The 27,753-nt window shown below is 41.1% G+C and overlaps 1 protein-coding gene across 1 annotated transcript; it reads left to right on the top strand.

Moving 5' to 3' along the window:
• The first annotated feature begins 10 nt into the window (after positions 1-10).
• On the top strand, positions 11-27,753 carry LOC133274022 (cytosolic phospholipase A2 epsilon-like). The gene is made up of 22 exons (XM_061462767.1): positions 11-51; positions 6,355-6,599; positions 7,259-7,398; positions 10,499-10,571; positions 11,380-11,516; positions 12,767-12,898; positions 15,900-15,940; positions 16,384-16,426; positions 16,558-16,621; positions 17,187-17,353; positions 17,499-17,591; positions 17,952-17,989; positions 18,779-18,914; positions 19,599-19,735; positions 21,306-21,528; positions 22,162-22,276; positions 23,220-23,357; positions 23,858-23,965; positions 24,433-24,624; positions 25,128-25,294; positions 26,178-26,358; positions 27,469-27,753. Exons 1-22 carry the CDS (start codon positions 11-13, stop codon positions 27,705-27,707), a joined length of 2,850 nt encoding a protein of 949 aa, XP_061318751.1. The 3' UTR covers positions 27,708-27,753.

Here is a 27,753-nt window from a genome sequence, read left to right as displayed (position 1 = left end):
GGTACTGTCGATGGCAGAAGGTCGAGACGTGATGGGAGCTAAGACACAAATGTAAGTCAGATGGCATCTGTGTCAGAAGTGTTCACCAACAGATGGCCAGACCCAATATAAAGACGTGTTTGAACACTTACTGTCAGTCCCTGAGGTTATGAACTATTTATTGAGGTGACCTATGCTTGTCTCTGAAGGGAAGAAGAAATATGAGTGGAATGTGGATTTTGTTCTTGGGAGAAAGGTGAGGAGCGTGCCAAGTGCTGTTATTGTAGATTTATTTATCCCCTAATTTTTTGCAATTCATGTTGGTGCTGCTAAGCTTGCTTGCTATCCAAAGGAATGTGATCATGCATATCCTTATGTTGCACCCTCCTGAGCCTAGAGATATAATTAAAGCACTGCTATTAAGAATTCTGGTTCTTGCTGTCTAACGAGCAGGTTAGCACACCGCAAATATCTCTTTACCTATTCCAATATTTATATAGAACGTATTTAGTTATTCTTCCTCCACTTCTGACTCTCCTGGGTTGAAACTGGGGCAGAGCTCAGTGAAGTTACACAAAAGCATGAGACTACTCCTCTCAAAAGAATGAAAACATTTTTTTGTTGCATGAAGGAATATTGATCACTCTTTTCTCTGTGAGGCTATAGTTCTTGACTGCAGACTCCCCAAGTATCAAACTGTGAGGATGGGAAAAACTACATCAATGGATCAAATCTCACTTCTATTGACCCTTTGTTTTCACATCACAGGTGGCCCCTACTCAGGCCATCACCACCGGTGTTTGGGTGGTGATGAGTGAAACTGTGCTGAAACTGGATGCACTGTGCTGTTGTGCTTTTCCTGGGAGTTGTTTTGGGGTTTTTTTGTATGTGTGTGAGAACTGGCTATTGGGTGGCTGACCATCACAGTTAAGTTGGCTCAGGTCTGCTAAGAGTTCTATAATGTCCTACAAACCAGGAATTGTGATGGGAATTCCACAGAGACTGTGATTCATGCCAAGCGTGTTGATGTAAATATCTGGCTTGAGTTTACCTTAAGGGTAAACATGTAGAGCTGCAAAGCTTGATTACCTAGGTGTGATAACTTGGAAGAGAATAAAAGCTGCCCAGAAAATTACAGAGTAAAATTCAAATCCTTCTTTTCTCTTTGAGAGAAATGTCCTGCAAAACTGTGGGTAACTCAATTTTACCTGTGACCTACAGCTTTAAAACAAACAGAAAATATCATTGCATATATCAAATGGTGGGGAAAAAATACCTTTATAAAAGGCTAATTATGGTTACTGGCGCTCCCAAACCTGACCACCACTGCTTTGTAGCAAGTGGAAATTAAAGTAGGTTTCTGCATCATTGCTGTTAGCTTAACCAGTCTCTACCTTTGCAATACATCCTTTTCCATCTTCGGTGCTAAGTGTTCCTATTGCAAAGTGGCTGTATGCATCTGAGCTTAAATTGCAATCCAGCCATTGTACGACCCTAGTATTGTTATGCCCTCATCAGAGTTAGTTTCATTGCAAGCACCCATGATTTAAATGTAGGGTGTGGGGATATTTTTCCTTTAGCATTCCACCACCCGGGCAGTCACTAACACCATGGAGCAATAGAGCTCCCCTACTCTTATTTTCCAGCTCACCAGGGATTTATTTTTTAATAGTTTTGCTGCTGGCAAATCAGGGCAGTCGAAAAGCAGAGCTGGAAATGGCAGAGCTTGGCAGGGGTGTAGCTTCAGAGTGGATGGGACTGTACTTTAAAGTGCTTTGTCTGCAGAAAGTAGTGTTTTGTAATGAGGTGTTCTAGAAAATGACATCTGGACAGCTGCGTTCATTGCTCCATTGTGAAACACGGCAAGTTTAAGCATGTTTTATCTGTGAATTTCACCTTGGCTTTTACTGTAGATCCATTACTGGAATCTGCATAATGAGGCATATTATGCTTGAAGGAAAATATTGCACCATAGGTTCATTTAAATTTTGTCAATAGCATTAGGGCAGTGTGTTGGGAAGAAATGAGGAAAAACAAATAAAAGAAAATGTACTCTGTTTGAATCGATGCCAGATAGCGCATGCCTGGGGTTACACGCAGAGGTCCCTGTCCTGTACAGCTCACAGTACACATCAGGAAGCGGAAGTCAGCTACACTCGGTTAGCAGCTAATTCAGGTTTTTTCTGCTTGCTGTCCATTTTCTATCTGTCTGTCATTGGCCATTTATTCTTTGGTTAGGTGTTTGGGGCAAAATCCCCTACCCCTATACTTAGCTGTCAGAGAACCAAGTGTCTGCTGCTGTTTGAAATGTAATTATTCTGGAGGCATAATTGTGTTTTGCTTTCATAGATGTATTGACTTCAAGGGGTGTGTTTTTAATGACTGCTTTGATGTTTTGATTTTTGTATCTGCTTGAATCAGTACTCATTTGGCAGTGGGAAGTTCAAGTAACCTTTAAAAGATGCATTCTTTAGCAAGTCATGCAATTTTTAACATATTTCGTATGATGTTGGAGAGACAATGCCAGGGGCAATGACTGTAGAAACAGCAATAACAGCTGCAGTTTTTGTTTCCTACGTTACTGTCTTACTGGAAATATGCACAAGCAGAGTAAGAAGTCAAAAATATGTATGGATGCTGATCTTTTCTGAGTGTACACCTGCCCTCTGCCTTTAACCTTAATATCTCTTTTTTTGCCCCTTGCATTACTGGCTGGGAATGGCAGAGAATAGATTGAAAGCAGCCCTGAAGAAAGGACATATGGGGTGTTGGTTGATGGGAGGCTCAACATGAGCCGGCAGCGTGCACTTGAGCCCAGAAAGCCAAACATATCCTCACTGCATCAAAAGAAGCGTGACCAGCAGGATGAAGGAGGTGATTCTTCCCCTCTACTCCACTCTCGTGAGACCACCCCGCTGTCCTTTCAGCTCTGGGGTCCCCAACACAAGGAGGGGTGTGGACCTGTTGGAGCAAGTCCCGAGGAGGCCACAAAGGTGCTCAGAGGGCTGGAGCTCCTCTCCTGTGAAGACAAGCTCAGTTTGTTCAGTCTGGAAGAGAAGGCTTAGGGGAGAGCTTAGGGCGGCTTCCAGTACCTAAAGGGGGCTTACAAGAAATCTGGAGAAGGACTTCTTACAAGGGCAAACTTGTGATACCAACTGAATTTGACTTATTATTATCAAAGACAAGCCCTTTGAAGTCTGTGGAAATAGATAGCTCTCTAGCGTATCTTTGCAGTGTTCTGAAGTACTGGTGAATCCACTGATTTTGATTTTTTTCAGTCCAGTGTTCATGAAATCACTTCATGACGTAAGTTAATTCTAAGGCCCAAGCAAATGCTTGTTTCTTTTCCTACGGTCAGCCCTTAGGTGGCACTATTTCAGAGGAGGTTACAGCATTTGTGTGTCTACACCTGAGCTTCACTCTCAACACCATCCCGGAGATCCTGCTTTCTGTTTGGAGATCTGACACTTCCCCTTGTCCAGAGCATCCAATTCAGGTGCTCCTCCTGTGAGCACTTGTTCTCCTTCAGTTCGGTAAAGCTGAAGCGTTTGGGGATCAAAAAGTGGAGTTTTACATCTCCCCAGAATTCTTTCAAAGTAAATGAAAGAATTGGTGAGATCTTGCACTGTGACTTCATTAAGCAAATGCTGGTTGAGCTGGGGCTGAAGTGTGATGATCCTTTAACAAATAAAGAAAACAGGCACTTTTGAAATTGGAGGAGTTTATCAGTCTAACTTACCGCTCTAAATTACACAGAAAAGGCGAAATGTCGTTATCTGTTATACCTGAGTTCACCTGCTGTCTGCAGTCAACTCACCACATGTTATTGCAGCTATGCATCCTTTACTTCATTTATGTTTTGAGGTCTTTGCTGCTCTTGTTTAGGAGCAGATTAAACTCCATTGCCCGGAGGCTGTTAACCCACTTGCGCAATTGCATGCTTGACTGGTGGTGTAGATCCCATTTTAGAGCATCTAGTATGGGACCCCCTTGTGTCCTACGTGTTAGTGATAAATAGGTGATATCTTCTGGTCTGAGCTGAAGGGGCACCTGGATCCTGCCTGCTGTGACTTATCCTTTCTTTAGCATTAAATGGGGTGACTCCAGTAAGTGCTGTTTGAGAGGAAGGTGCTCTTGAGTAATTCAGCCCTTGGGAGCTGTCTACTCAGCAATAACACAAAGCAGCTTGTGCATTGGTTGTCATTGTCGCCTGCGTCAACTCACCTCAGGCTGTGTTGAAGTTCTTATGGAAAAAACCTGAGAAAATTAACACAACTAATTTGTAAATAAGACTGAGATTGGCAATGTGAGTATTTTTGTTTCTGGCCATACTGAATAACATATTAGAACAATACTTCAATTCTAACAGGCTGTGAACACAATTGTGCAACTTACATGCAACAAACAATACTAAGTCAAACAGGTTATTTGTTATTGTCTCATAAGCCACATGTTTGCTGTGGTCTTCTGTGTACTATCAAAGCTTGAAGTACAGCTTAATGTCTTGTTCTTCATCTTACCCAAATCCTTTGAAGAGATGCTCTGAACTTGCATGAAGACTTTCAATTTCTTATGGATTTCACCATCACTTCAGATTTTGTCACAATGTTAAGTCAAAAAGGGATTATGAACGATTAAGTTTTGGGATGTTTTGCTGGGTCATGTAAATGAAGTCTGATATTTAGAAGTGGTATTAGAAGCTTTTGCTTAGGGGGTTATGAAGAACAAAATCACTAGTAATTTCAGAAATAAAGTTGGACCCTGTGGCTGGGCTAGTTGATCAGAGCTCAGATCAAAAGGTGCCTTTGGCTCTTTATCCCAGCACATCTCTATTAGAAGCTGGCAGTCTTGCCATGCTTTTCAAGCAGATTCTGAGGGCCTTTTCCCCCTTTGCCTTATATTCAATGATTGTAGAAACCCTATGAGAATCTGGAGATATCACTAATTATAAATCTCAGCTTTCTGTAAGATGAAAGTGACCAAGTCTGTTAAAAATTAATCTGGAATTTTGGTGACAAATAGAATTCTCCTGCTGTCAATGGAGAATTCACCTTTCCAAGGGGTTGCAGAACCTGTGCTGATGCTGCTGCAAGCAGTCTGCTCCTCTGCCACCCCAGGGAGCTGTGTTCCAAGTTACATGGATCAGTTTCAGTGTCTGTGTGACATCAGACCTCACATCGCCATGCAGCCAGTACTGCCAAAGGTTTCTGTTGTTATAAGGGTATATATATGGTGAAATACTATCTCGGCTTCTGGTCTGTGGCTTCCTGACTTCTGACTCACTGCTCATGATGCACGATATCACATTATCAAGTAGCTTCCTACCATTGTTGTGCCATGCCCACTTTTGCATGGGAGAGCTTTTAGCTGGATTTCTTTTGTCTTACGATGCACAGATCCGCAAAACCCTCAAATGTGGACGTTGTGGAAAGGGTGGGAGTTAAGTGGGGAGCATGGCATACTGTCTAACTGGATGGGTTACTTGTGGTTTTGAAGAGCTGGAGAGAATCCACTATCATCAAACCAAGCCATAAAATGACTTCAGAGCCTGAGCTAGGTGATGCAATGGCTGTTGTGCTCAGTCTCTTGTAACCACACAAGCTGAACCTCTTCTTTCAAATCGGGGAGTGTTTCTTCAAAAGTGTTCACATATGATCAAGCTGAAGTAGATTTCTATTGTAAAAAGACTGCTCCACACCATAAAAAAACAAACTAACAAAACCCCATAGCTGGGAACTCATCCCACTTTTCTGCATAAAGGGTAGTACAACGTACAGCAAGAACTTCTATGTATACAATGTCTGGATCTATGGAAGAGCAGACTAATTATGATGATCATTTGAAACTTTATTTAAGGCAATTTTCTTCTACAGGGCAGTTTGAATAGTCAGATATTTTCATTAGAAATGAACACCAGATTTATCAACTTCTTTATTTTCCATAAGAAGTCCTGTTCCTTCAAAAAGGGGTTTTCTGCCTGACACAGAAACTTGGGGAATCTAAACTGTAAAAAACAATTTTAAAAGAACTTCAGCTGAAATTTCTTGCTATTCAATAACAGTTGGGTTTAGTGATTTTTAAAGTGTTTAATGCAATATCTGGCTTCTGTCACATTTTGTTTCTTTTTTTAATGGCACTAGGTACCTTTGTTATTATGTGTGGAGTGCTATTACAGAAAAATAACATGAAACTGTTCTAAAATGAAAAAGAAATTGGACTTGATGATTTTAATATGAATTTTAAGGTATTTTGGAAAAAGAAATCATATATTTTAAAGTTTATATGAGTTTCTAATTTAATTGAAAGCAACCCTTTTACTAAAAAGCATTTCAGTACAGATAACTCCGCTTACCCCTTAACATCCCTATGTTACAGAAAGAAGAGAGAAGAAAAACTACAAACTGTTTTCCTGAACTATTTGCCACTGCCCACGAGAGCCAACCTCCACACCGCAGCTGTAATTCATAGTGAACTTGGTGAAAACCCTTGCAGTTGTGCATCTGGCTGGAGGAGCTGGTGGGAGCTGGAAGGCCATTGTTTGGATGTTCAGATCACTCCCCTTGATGCTGCCAAAATGCAGGAATGGATCTTAGGAGTAGAGAAAGTCATAGTAGATGTCGGTAGTTACAACGTTTTGTTGGGTCTCCTGTAGTTTGTGAGAGATGCAACTTCCCCAGGATATCCCTCTGAGTGTGGTTATTTGAAACTTACTACTAGTGGATAACTACTTTACTTTGGGAATAGCTTGTGATAAAATGTTTTATCCACCTCCTGCTTTTGCCTAAATCATTGTGGTGTTAAAAAACCCCACCTTTGTGGTACAGGGTGAGCACATAATTTGTACTTTTGACATCAGTGGGAGGTGGAGCTATGAGTCAAACTATACAACTCTTATTCCCTACCTCAGCTGGTTGGAAAATAGTGTAGTCCAGGAGCAACTGCCAGCTGTAAGACATACAGACTGGACCAGTATAAGTGCTGCCTTTTATGAAACAGAGATACTAATGGGATCACCGGCCTATTCACCTTCGGTAAGAGAAAATCAGTGGTGGGCAGGAGGATCTGTTTGACTTTTTTGGTTGAGATTCATCAAAAAGCAAATGCTTGGGGAATTTTGATCCTTAAATGACAAACAGGTCTGCAGTGTACAGATTATCAGTAAGAGCAGCTGACTGATAGATGCTCTTGGGGAGATGGACATTTATTCCATCATGAGGAGGAGAAATGGTAGGGCCCCTCACTATTGCCATAGCAAACCTGAGTATAAACTGAAAACTAGGAACTGTCGACTGCTGGATTTCATCACTGGTGTCTCTCTTGGTTCCTTGTCCCGAGGACTGCTTCATCCGAGCAAACCCACACAGGAAAACTGAAATCAAGAGGAGGAATCATCAAAGTCTGCCCAGCACTGAAGATGAGGTACTGGAGCTTCTGGATTGCAGGGAGAGGGCTATGGGGTATGAACAATAGCTGTGCTACCTGCAGGCTTCCACCAGCCTTTCCTATCTCTTCCTAAGCTCAACTGTTATTATCAGAGGTGATATGTTTTAACAGTTAAAGAAATATTTGTTTCTTCTGTTAGTGTGCATTTCAGAGCAGAAAACATTCACTATGACTTAGGGGCTGGGAAGGTGAGGAAGGTGATGAAACTGTGGTTTAGATGCTAGGCAAGGAAATGGGAGAGCTGGATTTTAATCTTGATTTTACTGTGACATCACTGTATGATGGTAGTTGCACCTCATAACACCCAAGGCTCAGTCCTCAAAATTTTTTCCTTTGCCTTTTGGATTGTTCAGTTTGTGCCACTTAAAAAGATTCCGAACACTAATTTTTATAAAACTGATCTGGTAAAAGGTGTTGGAAGGAAGAATAATTGGGTTTATGCCTTCGTATTTTCTTAGTACTTCAGCCATCTCATGAATAAGTTTTCTCTAAATTCCTGGATGGGAGATATGGATGGGACTGAAGCCATATTTGGGATGAAAAATTGAGCTTTCAGCAATTTGAACAATCTACTCCTGTCATTCTCTCTATCATCAGAAACAGTGCTGCCAGAAATTCTGCTGAGGTTGATGAGTTTCTTCCAAACCTGCCGGTTTTGGTCAAACGACACTTTCTAGGAGAAAACTATTGGGTTGAGAATTTTTCCAGTGGGCTGTAAATACCGTCTGGTCTGGTGAAGTACTGCTTTTGAGATGATTAATCTGCTCCTGTCAGGACACCGGTGTATCAAAATTAGAAGCACACAAGGAGGTCCTGAGGACAAAGTTTTTCAGAAATCATGGTGCTGTGAAGATGTAATTGCTCCTTTCATTTTAATTAATGGAAATACTGCTTCTGTATGTAGTATTTTACTTCTGGTGTTCATCAAGATTGTCTTGTTTTTCCTGTAACCAAGTATAGGGTTGTGTGTAGGTGTGACGGGGAGTGGAAGGAGAAAACAAAAAATGGAGAGGGTTGTGGAGCCTTCAAGCTATTCCCTTACAGAGCCCTACATCATGGAATGTCAATTTATTGCTGTACTTCAGTGCTTCTCCTTAGTAACTCAATCAGGTCAGCCTAGGTTTTTTCCATGTGAACACATTTTCATTTATTATGCAAAAGTCCTGCATAAGCCAGAGCATTCTGAACCTGATTTTGCGTACGTGCATTCATATGCAATTATAACTTTTATTAGTGCTCTTTTGTGTTGCATAATCTAACACACTGGCAATTTCACTCTCATCCTAGCAAATGTTTAATTTGATTTGTGTTTGCAGCTTCCCATCTTATGAGAAATTTTTGAGATTTTTGCGATTTGTGCTGTCTTCAATTATGGTTTTCCTCCAGCTCTTGTGTTACGTACATCTATCAGTTCTGTACATTGTGGTAACGTGGTTTCCTTGTGATTCATGTAGACCTTATCTAGGGATGAAGAATGCTTACCCCGAGTCTCTGATTTCAGCCTTCTTGCTGGTGTGACTGAAAAGCTCTGGTGTCCCACAATGGGATGCTCACTTCATGAACCATTATCTCCCTGTCTTAGTTATTTATTTCTTTTTAAGGGTCAGGCGTTTCGGCATAGTGCAAGATGTTATGGCATTAAATATCCCACAGCCAGACTGGCCAGTAACAGTGGTATCTTGATTGGGGCACTATAAAATGCTGGGTATCTGCCCTGTTCTGCAGTAATCATCTCCTTCAACCTGTTGGTCATGCTTCTTGTGATGCAGCCCAGGGTACGGTTGGCTTTCTGGGCTGTGAGCACACAATGAAGCCAGCTCGTGTTCAGCTTCTCATCAACCAACACCCCCAAGTCGTTTTCTTAGGGCCTCTCTCAATCCAATTTCTGCCCAGCCAGTAGTTGTGCTTGGCATTGCTCCTACCCAGATGAAGGAACTTGCCCTTGCCCTTATTGAACTTTATGAGGTTCACACAGGCCCACTTCTCTCCAGCCTGTCTGGGTCCCTCTGGATTCCATCCCTTCCCTCCAGTGTGTCGACTGCACCACACACTTTGGTGTCATTGGCAAACTTGCTGAGGGTGCACTTGATCCCACTGTCCATGTCACTGACAGGTGTTAAACAGTGCTGGTCCCAGTGCCAACCCCTGATAAAACACCACTTGTCACTGGCCTCTGCTTGGACATTGAGCCATTGATTGCAACTACCTAGCCATTTCCCTACCCACCCAGTGGTCTGTTGATCACATCCATGCCTCTCCAGTTTAGAGACAAGGATGTCATGTGGGACAGTGTCAAACACCTTGCAGAAGTCCAGGTAGATGATGTCAGTAGCTCTTCCCTTACCCACCAACACTGTACCCCCATTGTAGAAAGCTACCAGATTTGTCAGGCACAATTTGCCCTTAGTGAAGCCATGTTTGCTGTCACTACACACCTCCTTATTTCCCATGTGCCTTAGCATAGTTTCCACAGGAGGATCTGCTCCATGATCTTGCTGGGTACTGAGGTGTGACTGACTGGCCTGTAGCTCCCCGGGTCTGCCTTTGTTTCCTTTTTAAATATGGGAGCTGGGTTTTTCCCTTTTCCAGTCAGCAGGAACCTCACCAGACTGCCATCAGTTCTCAAATATGATGGAAGCTGACTTAGCAACTTCATCCCCCACTTCCCTCAGGAACTATAAATACATCTCATTGGGTCCCATGGACTTGTGCACCTGCAGGTACACCAATGTACCTAAAGAAGCTTTTCTATTTGCCCTTGGCATCCCTGACAGATTCTATCAGAGCTTTAGCTTTCCTAACCTGACCCCTGGCTGCTTGGACAATTTCTGTGTATTCCTCCCAGGCCGCCTGTCCTTGCTTCCACCCTCTGTAGGCTTCCTTTTGGGGTCTGAGTTTGTCCAGGAACATCTTGTGTCAAATGACAACATAGAATTTATCTCCAGAAATTGTCTTGAATAATGAATAGAATGTATTCACTGCATAAAGAAGAGAATTGCCTTTGCTATAGGATAGGCTTTGTTAGTTACATGAGTTATTTGTTAATAATGAAGGTATTTTTCTCACTGTTCTGCAGCCAGAAGTGCCTCAGATGTGCTGGCTTACTGTAAAAATTATAGGCATGAGAAACCTCCGCAAAGCAGATGTGTGTAAGTATCATTCATGACATGTTTCTAGGCTAGCAAGAAAATCACTGTCAGCCTAATTTAATCCTGTCGTACACCTGTTGATTGGATGATAGTAATGTCTCAGGTTTTTTGGTGGAAGAAGTTGTGTCTGTATTCATTTTCATTTAGACTCAATTAGAATAATTTAGAAAACATGTAACACTAGAAATTAAATAGAACAGAAATTCTGTGTCAGAAAGGAAGCATTCCTTCCTTCACAGCTGCTCCATGATATTTCTGTTTCCCTTAACTCTGTAGTCACCCTTTACCCAGAGGCTGCCCATTTCCCATCTGAAAGGTGCACCTCAGGAGAAATCGGTAGCTGCGTTGGGTGCTGCTGTGTTTGCCTCTTCATTGCTATATCACTGTGGATGACTTGTGCACCACAACTAAACCCAGGTCACAAAATCCTCAGAACTAAATTCTTCAGTGCTTGAAAAAGTAAAGCTTCAGGAAGTGAAGTTGTATGTGAATTTTTCTGGAGCCTGGCAAATACATCAGAATAGAAGTAAATGTCTGAAGAGCTGGAATGTTTCATATCAGTACTGTTGAAATTAAATATTTTGGCTTTTGTTTTTTAAATACAGTTAGTGGTTCAAAATTGGCTTTTGTTTGGATTGAATATAAATGTAGATGTAAAAGTTAAATAACTCTAAACCCAGAATGTTTTCCTATGGGTCTAATGAAATATTCAGGACTCCTCAGAGGTTAATCTTTTTCTCTCTGGCTGGGCAAAAGATACAATAAGTAAATAGTGCTGTACTAATTGTGCATCTTTTTGTTAACACAGTGAGCCAGACTGACTGCTATGTCAAGCTGTGGCTGCCAACAGCTTCTTGCCAGGAAGCCCGAACGAGAACTGTGTGCAACAGCAGAAACCCTGTCTGGAATGAAACTTTCTTCTTCATGATACAGAGTGAAGTAAAGGTAGGACCCGCGCTTGTGATAGTGAGCAGATGCTTTCTAAAGGGCACATCTTCATTTGCTGCATTCAGGGTTTTTAAGAGAGCCTTGAGGCTCACACAGAGGCTTGAACTCAATTATACTGAGGAAATGATAACAGAAAGATACAGAAAGCATCTGAGACAGCATGAGATGCTGTTTCCTATCAGCAAGTAAATATGCAAGCCTTGGTATGGATTCTCAGTTGCCCTGACTGTACTCTGTCATCTTCTGAACATAGAACCCCATGAATTGAATGGGAGGTTTTATAAACTCTTTAGAGGATTAGGTGTATTTTCTTGTATGCACTGTGAAGGCATTTTTGCTGTGCTTCGCAATTAGTCTGTAGTACTCGCTTTACGCAGTAATAGTGGTGCTGTTTGTAAATTGTAAGAGGTACCATAACTTAATGCTGTATTTTTCCAAAATTAAAAATATCTTTAAATACTAACTATTCCCACATTAAACAGGCATATTTTCAAAAGCCTGATGAGATATAAGAAATCAAACTGTACATCTGATTTACAAACTTAGAAGAAAACCATGCCTATCCCATGCTTTGAATGACTGTAAACTCAGAGATTATGGATCATTTGGAATAAGGTTGAATGCTTCCTTTTGTCTCAGAGTAGATGTAAAAAACCTGTTAAAATGTTTATGGAGTTAGTAGAAATAGATTGGCAGTCAGAGTGAGATTGAAACAAGCTCTAGACATGGGGCCAGATTCCTCTGGCTTAATAGTGCCGCATCTTCTCATGCTGCTAGGGGTAATGTAAGCCCTTAGGAATCGCAAGGGGAGTCACTACAATTTAAATCTTGTTAGAAGAGTTTGCTAATGTGTTTTACCTTTTGTTTTAAAGGGCTGAGTGTTTCCTTTCTATTATGGCTTCCTGCTGATCTGCCAGAATTTCTCAAAATACCGATAATGAATTCACAAAGGGTCTGATGAACAAAGAGCATGTGTAATCTCTACTCTGTCCAGTGCATCTCACCAGCATGAATGTCATTTATGCTGCCTTTCTTTCGAGCTCTTATTCATTACAAAGTCAGGGCCTAACCTAGAACAGGTAAATCATCAGATTTGGCAGTCTGAGCCAAGGGGCTCTGAACTCCTTGCTGTCACAGCAGCCTGTTTGCATTGAGCAATACTGCATGCTGACTCTCGCTAGATCTTCCTTTTAGGATCAGTAGGCCTGGAATGTGGCATTTACATCCTCCTCTGCCTCTCTCCTCAGAACATCCTGGAGCTGTCAGTCTGTGATGAGGATTCTTTAACACCTGATGACCAGCTTTTGACTGTTCGCTTTGATGTAGCTAAAGTCCAACCTGGAGAAAAAGTCCACCTGAATTTTGAGTTGGATCCAGAGGTGAGAAACAAAAAGATCAGTGAAATTAAGATAGATAAAATAATACTCTTGATAATAATTTGTCCTAAGTTACTACCTATATTAAACATTAGAGCTGTTCTCACACACAAAGGCTTTGTTAAAAGGATGTTATTAAAACACAAAGTTAAATGCTCAGGGTTTAGGAGGGATCAGAAACAGTCACCCCTCTCTTGTTATTGCAATTAGATGCAAAATGTCTTTTTTTTTTTTCTTTTTTTCTTTTTTTTTCTTTTGAGATTTCAAAAATGTCTTTTGAATAAAACAGAGAGATCAAGATCCAAAAGTGAAGCAGCTGATGGTCAGGGGTCTCAATGCTGTTATAGGACACTGACAGAGCAGGGATCTGAGCAAACCTGGCCTCCTTTCCGTGCCACTGCCCTGACCCTTTGGCCAGTAGCTCCCTAGGGTAGCTCCTCTCAGCTTCACCAGGGCTTTTGTCCAGTGCTTTCAGACAATATGCTTGGTAAATGATTACGTATTCTCATGAAAATCTCTCATTTCTTTCCTCCTTCTGACATCCAACAATTTGTTTTTTTTATTTTTAAACTCTCAGCAATTGTGATCTTGCTATAGGGTTGCAGGTTTCTTTTAGGGGGCCTGAGCCAGCACAGAATAGATATGGCTTGGTAAATCAGTATCTCCTCAGTATTTTATTCTTTTCTTCTGGATCAGATGGTGTGACCTAACAGTTTTATTTAGTCCATATGTCTCAAAGGATACTGTGTTTGCTTGTATTAAGGTGAGAAAAAAAGAGTTTCTTATGAAATGCTTGGTGGGTGAAGTTGAGAGGGCAGGTGGAGAAGTCACACCCATCTTTTAAGGCAGCAGAATATGTACTACGATTACTTTCTGCAAATATAACACCTTCTCTGCTTGGAGGCTGTGTAGTAACAAGACTTTAGGGCTTTTTCAAGCTTCTGCAAGGGCTTGAGTTTACAGTTCTCAGGAACTGTGTGTGCTCTGTTCATTTCTAAACCACTGCATCAGGTAGGGTCAAGGGAACACTCCTGCCTGTTTTTTATGTTACTGTTGCTTTGGAAAGAGTTTATTAACTACTCTTCCAGAAAGCTTAATCTTCCTAAGGATTGCAATATACCTGCCGCAGCTGGGCATGGCCTTCCTTAGAAAAAGGCTCATGTGACTTTTGAAATCATTTGGGGTGTGATTCAAGCCGTGAGTTGGCTCTGAGGCTTGTGCAGAGTTGGCTTAACCCATTGGTTTGGCAAGGTGGAAGTTGGGGAGATAAGACAAGGTGAGCTGGGTCTCAGGAATGCCTTGGTCAAGCTGTCCTTACTCAGATCATGACTTCTGCTCAGGCGCCCATGAGGCATCACATATTATGGTCTGTACGTGGATTTTTTAAACCATGTAGGCTTGCCTTTTTTTTTTTTTTAGTGGCTTAGCAATGGACTGTGCAGGGCAACCTTAATAATTGGTGTAATTGTAATTGCCACCTCTGCCCAAATGACTTCTTTATTCTGCCAAGGTATCTCAAAAGAAGGGCTGAGGCGGCTGGATGGGTAATGTCAGAGCATCAGGATTGCCTCCTGCTGTGCCTCTTGCTTATTGTGTCATCCAGCAAGTCTTTCTATTGCGATTCTCCAGGATTTTCACCCACAAAAACATGGAAGGGACTTTATAGAAATACAATTTGTGTGTGTACAACAGCATAGAAAGGATGGAAACATAAGGCAGGCACAATTAGATGTTAGGATCCAGAATCTCATGAACATTGTTCATTCTGTTCTTTGGACACAGCTGGAATAGACTGTCAGTGAGTTTGGATAGTACAAACTGGTCACAACCTGATGCTTGATAAAGTTCGTCTTGCATCTCTGTAAGGTGATTGCTTTCTGAAATCCATCCCTTATCCTTCCATTATGAACTGCTGCAATTGCCCTAATTTTTATGAAATGCAGACTTTGAGAGAAATAAGCAAATGGAACCAAGCACTGCTGGGTTACATGCCAGAGATCCAGCTCTCAGAGAAGCCACCTGAGATGTCCCATTTACTGACACAAACTACTAAACACAAAAATACTCACTTTTCACCTCTAGTGTAGTGATGATTTTACCTTGGCAGCTACATTATCAGACTTGGCACAGTTTTCACAGTCTCTTCACAACGCTGAAGTATGCTGTGCAACCAGACAGAGGGGATATTTGGCAGTGAAGTTTAGTTTGTATGAATATGAATGAAAAAAATTACCATCTCTTGTCCGAAAGAGATTTGTATTTTCCACCTATCAGTGTTTTCCTCCATGTGGGTGATAAAGACCGTTGATATATGTTTGTATGGTATGTCCTGGGTTGGCTGTCCACCGTACAAGCCGACCCAGCAAACGGCTGCAGTAAAGTAATGCAGTTACTCAGTTGCTCTCATGTTGTTGATGTGTTACTCTTCTATTGCTGTTCCCTGCTCTTATACTTCCTGTTTTTCACCTTAATTTGGCCCTGTGAGCTCTTTTCCTCCTTCCCCTTCACAGCTTCAGTCTTCCCTCTTCTCTCTTCTTCCCTTCACCCTGGCAATTTTAATTTTCCAAGCTGGGCTCTTCTCCCACCTTTCTGTATTTGTTTAGTCACTCTACAAATTCTTCTGTTTTAACCCAGACATACTCACCACATATGTCTATTTATCCTCAAGTATGTTCTCTTACACCATTCACCTGTTATACCTCCCTTCCTCAGCATTGACTGACCATGTCTCATCCCACTAATAAATGAATAATGGGATCTTTCACCCCCTATTCCATGATAATCTCCTCTTTTCCTTGGGGGACAGTTGGTTTGTAAGCAGTAGAGCAGTGGAGAGACATGAAATGAAAGGGTGGCTAAAGAAAACTCCATCCAATTACATTATGATATAGAGGGTGTGGAAATAGCAAAACTTTGCAAGGGAAGTTTGTACAAAACCGTCAGAGCTCTAGCAAAGGAAAAGTTTGTTCTTTCATTTTCCTTAAAGGAAAAATCTTATTTTCAGAATCAGGAAGAACTGGAAGTGGAATTTCTACTGGATAACATGTGAGTAAAGCCTAAATGTTACCGAATTTGTCATCAGAAGACTATGCTTTAGAGGGAGTAGTAATGCAGCATTAGGAAATTGGCTCCATGTACCTGTGCTCAGATATCCCATCTCGGCATCTTTCTCATGGTTGCTTTTATCTCCTGAATGTGGTGAAATCCCTTCTTGAGTGATAGTCTCACTTCACTTACTATTTATAGCTGAGGATGAGTGTTTATTCTGTAATTCAGCCCAAGGAAAGATGATGCTGATTGGGGGAGATAAGGGAGAGCAGTGTCCCTAGGAGCCATGGGACTGACCCAGGAGAGAACACGAGACGGACCTGAAAGACAGAAGTGTTAGAAGGCAGCTAGAAAAACTGAGCTCAAAGAACTACTTGTATTGAAGAGATCATTGCTCATATACCCACTCTTAAATAAAACTTTCCCTTTCTGCTTTTCAGTCCAGGTGTATCTGAAAACATCATCACTAATGGCGTACTAGTGGTAATAGTTTTATTTATTTTTATTCTTATGTTCTTATGGTAGGGCAGAACTGAAGGATGTAGTTGGAAGAACTATGCCTTTAGGCCTGAACTGTTTCTGTGACCAGTGATTTTATTACTTATCTCTTCTAGTCTCGTGAAGTTTCCTGCTTGGGAGTCCATGTGAATGGAATGAAAATTAAGAGCCCTTACACAAGTGAGGTTATTGATTTAAATTGCTTGTCACTACTTTTTGTGCTATGGGAGGTGCAGCTGAATCTAGACAAATATTTGACCTGTTTCAATCTCTGGGCTGCATGGGGATTGAGGTGTTTCCCATATTACCTACTTGCTAACAGTAAGAAACTTCTGGAGATGGTGTGACTGTATAGCTTAAGGGAAACTGGAGGTGTCTGGGGGACTCAGAAGCATCACTGCATTGTGGTGGAACTGAAATATTGTGATGAGAACAAAAAGTAAAAGAGGGGAGACATAACTGTGAGGAGTGGAAACTCAGGGGTATGAATACTGCAAGTGGCATCCACTGGTCTAACCCATGCTCTCTATCGCTTGTCAGGGGAGAAGTTGCACTGCTGCACTGACCTTTTGCTACTTATTCAATCTGGCCCTTGTTCACACTGATTGTGAAGGAGGAAAAACTTTGTGGCCCAAATTAATGTTGACCTCATGAAGGCTGAAACTTTACTCGGGACATTTTTATTTGACATTTTTCAGGGCTAGATGCAATTAACATTTCTCTGCTGTTTGCTGCTTGTTTTTAGGGAGAGATTTCACTTTTACGATGAAAGGATCCTATGAAGAAACCCAGGATGTTTCCATCAGTCCTCGCTGCAGGTGGGGAACCAGTGAAACCACCATGTTCCACTACATGAAGCACAGCCAACCCAGACTGCACATGAAGCTGCCAAAGGAGCATTTTTTCTGTGGTGTATGTTTTGCTTGTGGATGGTAATAACAGCTAAAGTAACTTTTGGGAGAAGCATGGTAAATTAGACCTTCTCTGGTAGAATTATACCTATGGGTTATAAACAATTTTCTCTTTATAACAATTCTTTTCCCCAACTTTAATTCAGTGTAGCTCAGCTGGGAAGGAAATCAATGCAAATCATTCCCTGGCTGTGCCTCTCCATTCTCTGGACTTGGGAAAGAAAGTGACAGTGATGAAAGTGAGTAAATTTCAACATTATTTAAATGGGTGTAAGCTATAACTGTGTGATACCTGGTCCATTATTAATTTTGTTATTACAAAAGTACTATCTGAGCTGTACACAGGCTCAGCTCTGCATGTACTTGAAAGTGTAATTCAGGGAAAAAGTAGCACGTTCAGAACTGCTGATTGCTTTAGAAGTATTTTAAAAGCAGGATCCAAGTGATGATTGTATGCAGAAGGCCTGAAGAGACTTCAGAAGAGCATGAAGCCTTACTGTTAGACTATATATTGGAATAAATACTAATACTGTAAAACTTGCTTTTGCAAACTTTCAATTCAATTTAAAATTTATGGTATTTTCATTCTTTATTCTCAGAGTGAATCTTATGAGGTGTCTGTGAAGGAAGAAGAGAGGTAAGTCATTTCTTTCAAATGATTACCTAGGCCACCTCCTATCCTTTCATAGTATCATCCTTAGATGAAAGGAAGTCACAGCTTAAACTAGCTCATTTAGAAGCAAGGAAAGAAGATTGTAGTTAGTTAAAGACTAAAGTATAGGAAAGGGTTAATAAAATGATACATATTTTTAAATTGTTTGGTAGGTAGTCATGGGGTATAACCAGTTGCAATGCTTTTCTTAGCGCTGATGCTTCCCAATTTTGATGTTTAAGAATCCTTCTGTCTTGAAACCTTTATCTATAATGCATACACATTTATGCATAACACATTTCTAACATGTTTCTAACACTGTTATGCGTTCGCTGGTCCTCTGCAGGTCATTTTTCAGCGAAACAAGAGGGCAGTAATTAATTTATTGACTGATTTGCAGTGATTTTCTGAAGGGCAATATTACCCCCTAGTGACTTGTTTCCTACATTGCAAGCACTCATGGCAGGCATGATCGGAGGTTTATACTGAATATTAATTATAAGTCACAGAAGGGAAAAAAATTGCCTTTTGGCTGAAACCCAAATGTGAAATAGCTGAAGACATGATTCTGGTCTAAAATCTCCACACGAAGGAAGAAATACAAGTTCTGTGATATCTATATACCCACTTTCATTTGCAAAGGAGAACCCTTACGTATATGGAAGTAGCCTTTCTTTAAACTGGTTCATTGTTGCTGTTTTTGCTTGATTTCTTGAGCAGTAGCTCTAAAAATGGCTTACAGGTAATGTGTCTTGTTCCGTTCTTATGCTGTAGTTGCAAGAATTTAGATTTGCGGTTGGGGTTTGACCTATGTGCAGAGGAGCAGGATTTCATTTGTAAAAGAAAGAAGGTGGTCGCTGCTGCTCTGAAAAATGTTCTTCATCTAGATGAAGACCTGCAGGAGGACGAGGTATGTGGAGGCAGCATCTTAGGAACTTACAGTCCCACTTTGAATGACTTAGATGTGATGTACCTCCATGACTACTGTCAGGAGGTCAGTTACAGCTCCTTTATCCTCCGCCAACCTCTATCCTCACTCAGGACCACCTAAAGAATGTATTTGTTGAGATTAATGTATATATAAACAGGCTTGGTGAAATATTATTGCTTGGACTGAGACCATTTCTCCTTAGTTTGGCTCATCCCTCTTTCCCTGCTGTTGCACAGCAGAGAAGCTTACAGGGGAAAGCTGCAGCTCTCCCTTAGCACACTGGTAGGAATGGTTTTTGTTTTGGTTTTGCTCTGCTCCTCTGTTATAGTCAGGATCTTAGAATGTGTTTTGAGGGAAAAACATGAGGAGAAATGAAAAACATCAGAAGAGACTCTACAAATCTGAAAATAGATTGTGCCATACAAAAGCCATGCTTACAGCTTCTGGTTTACCAAGGCATTGCTGATCAGGAAGATGCTTTCAGCATATGCTATGTCCCACCAAAGTTTGCAGAACTCAAACACACTTAAGGGCCATTGTGAAGAGGGTGAATTGAATCCAAACCTACCTGAATCAGGGAGTTGATACTACTTTTTCTGCATGTCCATCACTGCTCTATTTCATCTGTTGATGAATGACTCTATGGCTTTGTGCGTTGAGCAGGTGCCGGTGGTCGCAGTCATGACCACAGCAGGGGGAGTGCGGTCCATGACGGCTATGTTTGGCAGTCTTCTGGCTCTCCAGGACTTGGGTGTTTTGGACTGTGTTTCATACATCAGTGGTTTATCTGCCACCACGTGGTAAGAAGAGTGAGGCTTCTGCTGCTGTTTGTATTAGCAGAGTGATAACACGGTGAAGTGTATTGCCTTGCAGATGAATTTTACTCAGTGTCGTGTTGGGACTTCCATGACATTCATGGCACCGCTCAGTGCTGTAGCTCTTATTTCTTCAAGCTACAAGAAGCAAACTGAGTGAGAACTACCGTATTTCTATAATGGTACTGATGAGTGAACAAAAACTAGAAGAAGAGATCTCAAGCCAGGATGGTTTACCTGTATCTCCCTGCAGTTCAGTGTTGGTGACAAACCAGCCCACAGCTGTCCTGTGACTTGGATATGTGCCTTTCTGCCACGTCATACATTATGACTTCTCCTGGGGGCTGGCCTTGCTCCTGTCCTAAACTTGGTGGCTGACGCAGAGAATGTGTGGGAAACATGATTATTTTGATCTCCGTTTCTCATTTCCTAGTTACCTGGCAGAAAAGGCTCCTATGCTAAGATGGGGAGTAGAGGTGTCTCGGTGTTCCACTTTAAATGAAAAGTGGTTATTAATGGCCATCAACAATGGACTGAATAGGAACTGGTAGACCAAAGAGCTGGCATTTTCTTGGGAATGAAAGAAATGGTGTCACTTCCTGGGGGAGGAATAAACCTTTTGATTGCCAGTGAAGGCAAATCAGACGTGCATCATGAGCCAGAGAAGATGCTGCAGATGTGCAAGAGAAGCAATGCAGCTGAAATCACAGGGATTTGAATCTCTGAAAGGGCACAAACCCAGTTCCCAAGCATGCTTGAGAGCAATGAGAAAATGAAAGTAGGGAAATGCTGTTTTTCTTCTCTTTGTGTAAGCCTTGGTTTATCTGGTTGCATGTAACACTTCAGGAATCTTGTTATATTTGTCTGGCACAAGTCTTACACAGCTCTGAAAAGGAGAATTTAAAAGAAAAGCCCCGAGAAACTTTGAGTGTCATGCACATGATGTTGACTGCCTTTCACAACTCACAGGGTTCTAGGGCTTTAAAACATTTGCCTCTGGAGAGCTGCTCTAAAAAGATATGTGAGGCAGAACTAGAACAAGTGGGGTGGGGATGAGAAGAGATGGCCAGAATCTGCCCAAACTGGGAGCTGAAACCTCAAGCAGACTGGCCCTGTGTGTGCCGGGAGTCTGAAATGACCTGCTGCTGCATGGCCAAGGAAGGGGAACTCCTGCAATTCTCTAGGGCAATGTTTGCTGCTAAAATCCTGCTTAACATTTCACACGGTGTCTGGGACAGCTGAGGGACTGGCCTCAAACAGAAGTTGTAGCTTGAACCTAGACAATCAAAGGGTAAATCTAGTGAAAGTTTGTGGGTGTTGCTTTATTACTCTTGATTCTGAGAAGAAACAAGCCAGGATGATTTTTAATGTATGCTTGCAGCATAAATATTGTTGTATAGTCTAAATTCTGCCTGAGCTTCGAACTGTTCTTCCAAGGTAAAAGTTGGAGGGTAAGAGCATTTTGTATGTTGTGAAAGAAAACACCGTTGTGTGGTATAAACCCATGAATTGTCAGGTACCCCATGATGAATCCCAGCATGTTTCTTTTTACCAGGACCATGGCGAAGTTGTATGAAGATGCAAACTGGTCACAGAAGGATCTCAGAGGGCCAATTGGTGATATCAAGGAACATGTGATCAAGAACAAGATGCACTGTTTCTCACTGGGTCATATGAAATACTATGAAAAGGAGCTTTGTGAAAGAAAGCAAGAGGGGCACAAGCTATCCTTTACAGATTTATGGGGACTCTTCATTGATTGTATGCTGCATCATCAGGTATTATATATCCATCACTTATTCCAGAGGATTTCTAACTTTTCATGTTTAAAGTTCTGTATTCAGTAATAGGAAAAGCTCTCAAAATCTCTGAGGGGTCTTTCTTTGGCTTTTTAGAAGAAAAATAACACAGTAAGCCTAAAGTGTAAGCATCTAGGGTAAACGTCTGAGCGTGTAGAAAGCCAAGGTGTTAATGAAACTGACTTTCCATCTTTAATTTCAGATCAAGTGAGCACTCTATTAACATACAGGGGAGAGGCGGCTCTGACAGAACTAAGTTCAGGCATAACAATATATAGCCATACCAGCAAAAAAAGCTTCATTGAAAGAAATGGGCTCTGGTTGACTTATCTGCAGCACCTCCAAGGTAGCTAAATAGCTTTACCTTTCCTTAAAGCAAATCAGACAACTTTCTCACGTTTTCACGCTGTCACCTATACCAAAATTTCAGGAAGCATCAGTGATAAAGGCTAATGACGGATAAGGCATGAACACATTTGTGTGGTCAAACAACTGAAGTACACAGAACAAAACCTGCTGGGATTTAGGAGACATTTCATTGGTAGTCCATGCTTAGATACCATCCATATGTCATATCTATCTTTTACAACAACTTCTGTTCTTCATAAACAGGGAAGTACTCAGAAACTCTCTGATCAGCAGCTGGCAGTAAATCAGGGACAGAATCCACTGCCCATATACCTGTCCCTCAATGTCAAGGATGACTATAGCACTTTGGATTTTAAAGGTAATGATTATTATACACACTTCTATAAATCTGAGGAGTTTCCTCTTACCGTAAGTCCAAACTAATAAATCTTTTAAATAATTTCTTTTACCCCTGTCTTCATGTCTGGGTTCTGACTTGGGTGAAAAACATGTCTGCTGATACTGTAGTATGGAGACACCTGTGAGGGGCAGAGATGCCATTTGCTGGGAGCCTTGAGAGCCACCACTGTTGCTCTTTCTCTCTTGTCCCCACCTCACACCATCTTTCAGCTGCTGGTGTTCCTCAAAGGCAGCAGTGTCCAAGAGAGATGTGAGGACCTGGGGGTGGAGGGCAAGGAAGGGATGAGAAAAGATGTGGAAGGGGTGAGAGTGGGAGGCAGCTTCAAGCAGCCAGAGAAGGATCTGAGGAGGGGCAGCACTCTGTGCACTGAGCAGTGGTGCTGTTCACTAGCCATTTCCACAGCATTTTCTGGCCCAAACAAAGCAGGTGGTCCTGAAACTGAACCTGATCATTTTCTTCTGTGTGCAGTCTGCAGTCCCGGCATGTTCAGCCAAGGTTTGGGTGGGTTTTAGTCAGTGTTGTTTTAGCTTCATAAGCTGGTGACTACGGGAGTCTAAGAATGGATGGTAGCTTGTCATTGCTGACTCAATAACACCTTGTGCAAGACCGTAGAAATTGGTTGACTCAGCCCCAATTTTTGCTGCACAAAAATGGACCTGAACCCCCAAGCTGAATGGATTGTCACAGTGTTAGTGGAAGAGGTGAATTTAGCTTTTGCATTCACCGATCTAACATGCAATATATTGAAGGGCACCTGTTTGTTTCAAAACACCGTGGTTTGAACTGTCCATCACCAACACACTGAAGCTACAGGCCTTGTTCCAGCTTTTGATTCTCTATGCTGTTGTTTTTACGTGTGTTCAGTGGCTATAATGAGTCCTTCTTGATGCCTTATTTGCAGAGTGGGTGGAGTTCACACCGTACGAGGTGGGTTTCCTTAAATACGGGGCCTTTGTTCGTTCGGAGGATTTTGGTAGTGAATTCTATATGGGTCACCTGATGAAGAAGTTCCCTGAGTCCCGCATCTGCTTCTTGGAAGGTGATTTACTACCTGGGGAAAACATCACCTTTATAAACCACATAGTTGGCTACACAGAGCTGTCATCTCATAACTGCTGGTCTGCAAGTAGCAATAGTAGTACACTAGATAGTGTACCTGATGTGATTTAAATCTTGTATGAACCAGAAGAAAGTGACAAAAGATGAAACAAATTCTTGAGCAGATACAATTAATATCCTGAACTTCTTAAGCTAGACCAAACCAGAACACATGCATTGGAACTGATCTTTAAAAATATTTTTAATCACAGTGACTTTTATAAACAGCCAAGTCTCTAAAATGGCCTAGCTATAAGCCAGATGTTATGTGCAATGGCATGGCATTTGATAGTGCTGCTAAAATTAATAATCTTTCATAACTAAAACAATGCTAATTTAAACAGCCACAGAGACTGAATCCAAGTAGGTTGTCATAGCTGTGCTCTAAAAATTCAAAGCAGTATTAAGTATGGCTTTTTCCTTTTTTTTATAACTTTCAAGGCACATGGAGTAATATATTTTCCCAGAATTTCATGGATGCTGTCTACCTCTCGGGTCATTCAGAGGACTTCTGGCATAGATGGACCAGAGATACTGAGTATGACATTGGTTGGTTATTTGGATTACTTTTCACTTGCATCTGCATTGTCTTCATGCCTCTCCAAAAATTTAAACCCTGACATTTGGTAAAGGGTTTGGTCTTGTGTCCTATTTCTGGCATAGCAAACACCACACCTTTAGGAATGAAGGAAAAATAGGAAAGAAACAGTTGCGATGGAAAACAGGAAAAAACATTGCACTGCTCTGTGCAACATCCCTGGGGAGTTTTGTTAGTCATGGGAGGGTTACCAAGTGTCCTTTGGGGCAGGAGAGGCCGTACAGGGAAACAACAAGGTGATGCTGTGACACTGAAACCCATCTCTGCCCCGAACAGTCTGTATGTCGATGCATGCACTTCATCACAGATGGGGCTGTAGTGGTTTGACTGCCCAGTTCCTCTTTCTTTGTCGTTATTGGTATCAGAGAAACACACTAAACAAATGCAAATATATACCCTCTTCTCATTCTTCCTACAGAGGAAGACCCTTCTCTGCCCAAGAAGCCTCATGAACAGGCGACTTGCTTATCCGTTCCCAGAGGTTACCTTTCCAGTACACTTCGAGAAATGATGACTGGACGGCCAGTGGTTTCCACTTACCATAATTTCCTCAAGGGCTTGCAGCTACATAACAAGTATTTAGAGAATGAGAGGTTTTGCATGTGGAAAGGTAATAGTAAATTTTTCAAGATGGATCTTTGAAGATGAATTGAGTGCTGATACTTGCCGAGGACAAATATTTGATGAGTTTTAGCATAAAGGCAAATTTTGATGAATATTATTTCATTAATATGTCTGTGGAATTGTTTTTTGCTGAGCCCCAGATGATTTAGTGCTGGTCTTAGAAAAATCACAGCAGGCTTGCTTGTATGTTGTTCTTCCTAGGGAAAGCTGCAAAAGAATTTACTTCTACTGAAGCTAAATAGCCGCAAAACGAGTTGAAAAAGCAGCTTAAATATAACACTCTGGATGAAACCAAGACTCGGGCCTGTTTCCTATCAATGTACTCAGAGTTAAGCTATAGATGCTAAAATTGTGTGAAAAAAAATATTTAGGTGTGGTCGCTTTGCGTGAAAGGGCTGTCTTTTCATTCTTTCATTGTTATGCTGATTTTGGAGGAAAAAAAATGGACTTGGTCTTGCAGTAATTAATTGATAAGTTTTTGACTTTCAGACACAGTGCTGGATTCTTCTCCCAACCAGCTGAACGAAAGGGATGACTACCTCAAGCTGGTAGATACAGCTTTCTTCATCAACACCAGCTGCCCACCCATTCTGAGGCCAGAGAGGAAAGCGGATGTCATTTTACACTTAAATTACAGCGGAGGATCACAGACTCTGGTGATGTTTTGTAGTAGTGAACCTTTACCTCAATCACTCCAACACCTGAATTTACAATTTTTCAGTTCTCAATTATCTCCCCCCCTTTTTTTTTTCTTCTTTCCAGAAAGTGGTCTGTTTTTTATTAAATTAAACGATCATATCAGTGGTACTAGTCAACACTGTAACCATAATGTCTCTGTCATTATCAGGACTATTTTCAGTAGCTTTCTGGGACTCACTTATGGATACAAACAAGTAGAAAAATACCTATTCTGAGTATCTGTGCAGATTTGTCATTGTGTCACTAGGTTCCTCAATAGTTAGTTAAGTAACTTTAAAAATACAATTAGCTAATACATAATTTTGCTGGTTTTGAATGAAAGGTTGGAATTTTTCTTTTATGTTTGATTCTTGGTGTTCCTGTAAATTTCAGTCAGGTTTTTTATTTTTTTTTTTTTTTTGGTGTGTCTGAAGAAACACTGAGGGCCATAGATGATGGAATAATGTAAGTTATTTGTAGGAGCACATGAAGACACTGATTGTTAGAAGCAGTGAATGCAAGCAGTCAAGAACCTGTGATCTCAGATACCATGTGTGATCAAAATTTCCTGACCCAAATCCTCTACTAAATCAATAAATCACAAAAATGAATGTCATGCGAATTTCAGAAAACAGTAATATTCCTTAAAAAATGTCCAGTGTTAGCAAATCAAACAAATTTCTATTACTGAGGATATATTAAAATCAAGAGTGTATGTTTGCTCCAGAGCATAGTTAGTCCTACATGTAATCATATAAATCAATCACAGATGATTGCCTAATGCAGAAATATATCAGTTATGGGGCTTAGTAACCTTATTTCAATCTCTCTTTGTGTTGCAACTCTCCTCTGTTGAACCAGCCACTGGACCTATTCTCAGAGTACTGTTTAGAGCATGGGATCCCATTCCCCAGCACAGAGCTGAGCCAGGAAGACCGGGAACACCTGAAGGAGTGCTATGTGTTTGAGGACAGCTTAGAGGCACCAGTCTTGGCCTATTTCCCACTGGTGTGTGATACCTTCCAAAAATACAAGGCACCGAGTAAGTTAACAGCATTAATCAACCATTTTTTTTAGCTTGTCACATCCATTTTATCCATTGAATTTGTTTCTCTTCCAAGAGGCTGGTAAGCTTCTTACTTGGCTCAGTTATCACATTCCCAGTCCTGTTGTGATGAACTACTAATCCATCACAACAGGCCAGTTAATCAGGGATTGGACTGAAGAGTTCCAGAATCAAAAACCATGAATAGCTGTAGCTTGAGGCAAACCTCCTCATCTGGCATCTGGAACAGTTTGCATTCCCTTAATGATAAAGGGCAGAGACAGGTACTAAGTTACACCCACTGGTAGCTAACACTGTTCCTTGTAAGGAGATGTTATGTTTACTCTGCTAACAAAGCTAGAATCTCCTCCATTTATTATGTGAAAAGAAATTGATAATACGAAGTGCTGGAAAGAGCCAATGAGGCAAAGGATTTGCCAGGGTAGCAAACACTTTTATATCTGTCATTTTTTAAAAGTTATCGGATTATATTCTTTATTTTAGCAATAAAATAAATGGTGATATTTTTTGTTTCATCAGAGAAACTACTCAGCAAATTCAGTTTCAGTTTACAGATACTTTTGCATGCATCAACTCAAATTTCCTTGTTGCTAATTTGGTATGATCCAGGAAACTTTCATCAAAAACTGAACAGAAATCCATATACCACTTTATTGGAAAAGAAGTCATGTAATTCCTCATCTTATTTGTCCTGCTGTATGTGCTTAATATGTCAGCTTCCTGAGAGGGAGAACCAGCTGGTAGACAAGGAGCTGTCATATCACTACTCAATGGAAAAGTTAAAAATACAAAATTCCAAATCTGCAATAGTGAAATATTCTGATGAAAACTTCAATTTAGAGAGGAAAGTATTTCACATGGAAAGGTTGTACTGCCAGTCAATTCTGGATCAGCTGTGTAGTCAAGCTGTGAAGCAGTGGATTTCATGAGCGCAGCAGATGTAGTCTCTATGCAGTAATTAAATACTGAATAGTTTCCCGAGACAAGTCAGTTTCTTGAGGCTGTTACTGTGTATTTTGCATTGCTTGGTAAGAGTCTTCCTCAGTGACACTGCTGTGTTTGAGCTTTGCTGTATTCTTGCTTCAGATGTGGAGCGCAGTCCTTCAGAGATGGAGGAAGGAAGAGTAGATGTGTCCAACTGCATTGCTCCCTATGGCACTGGTCTGCTGACATATAGTGAAGAGAATTTCAACAAGTTGCTGAACCTGTGCAGCTACAATATCCTGAATAATAAACATTTAATTCTTCAGGCTTTGCGAACTGCAGTGGAACGAAAGAAACGTTTAAAAAACTGTTCGTCACCTCAGTCGTGTAAACTCTCTTAAAGTACATTCTGACTAATTTCATCAGAAAGAGATAGATACGCATTTT

The sequence above is a fragment of the Pezoporus flaviventris genome, unplaced genomic scaffold (assembly GCF_033815535.1).
Source record: "Pezoporus flaviventris isolate CSIRO_AGI_PZ_B2104156 unplaced genomic scaffold, CSIRO_AGI_Pfla_v1 ptg000035l, whole genome shotgun sequence".
Taxonomy (NCBI): Eukaryota; Metazoa; Chordata; class Aves; order Psittaciformes; family Psittacidae; genus Pezoporus; species Pezoporus flaviventris.
This window is presented reverse-complemented; position numbering and strand designations above follow the sequence as displayed.

Bases quoted from the DNA above. Each gene is read 5' to 3' on its own strand.
- LOC133274022 (XM_061462767.1), top strand. From the start codon at position 11: ATGGCAGAAGGTCGAGACGTGATGGGAGCTAAGACACAAAT. The intron at 23,358-23,857 runs GTGATTTACTAC...ATAACTTTCAAG, and splicing joins CCGCATCTGCTTCTTGGAAG to GCACATGGAGTAATATATTT. The intron at 26,359-27,468 runs GTAAGTTAACAG...TTCTTGCTTCAG, and splicing joins CCAAAAATACAAGGCACCGA to ATGTGGAGCGCAGTCCTTCA.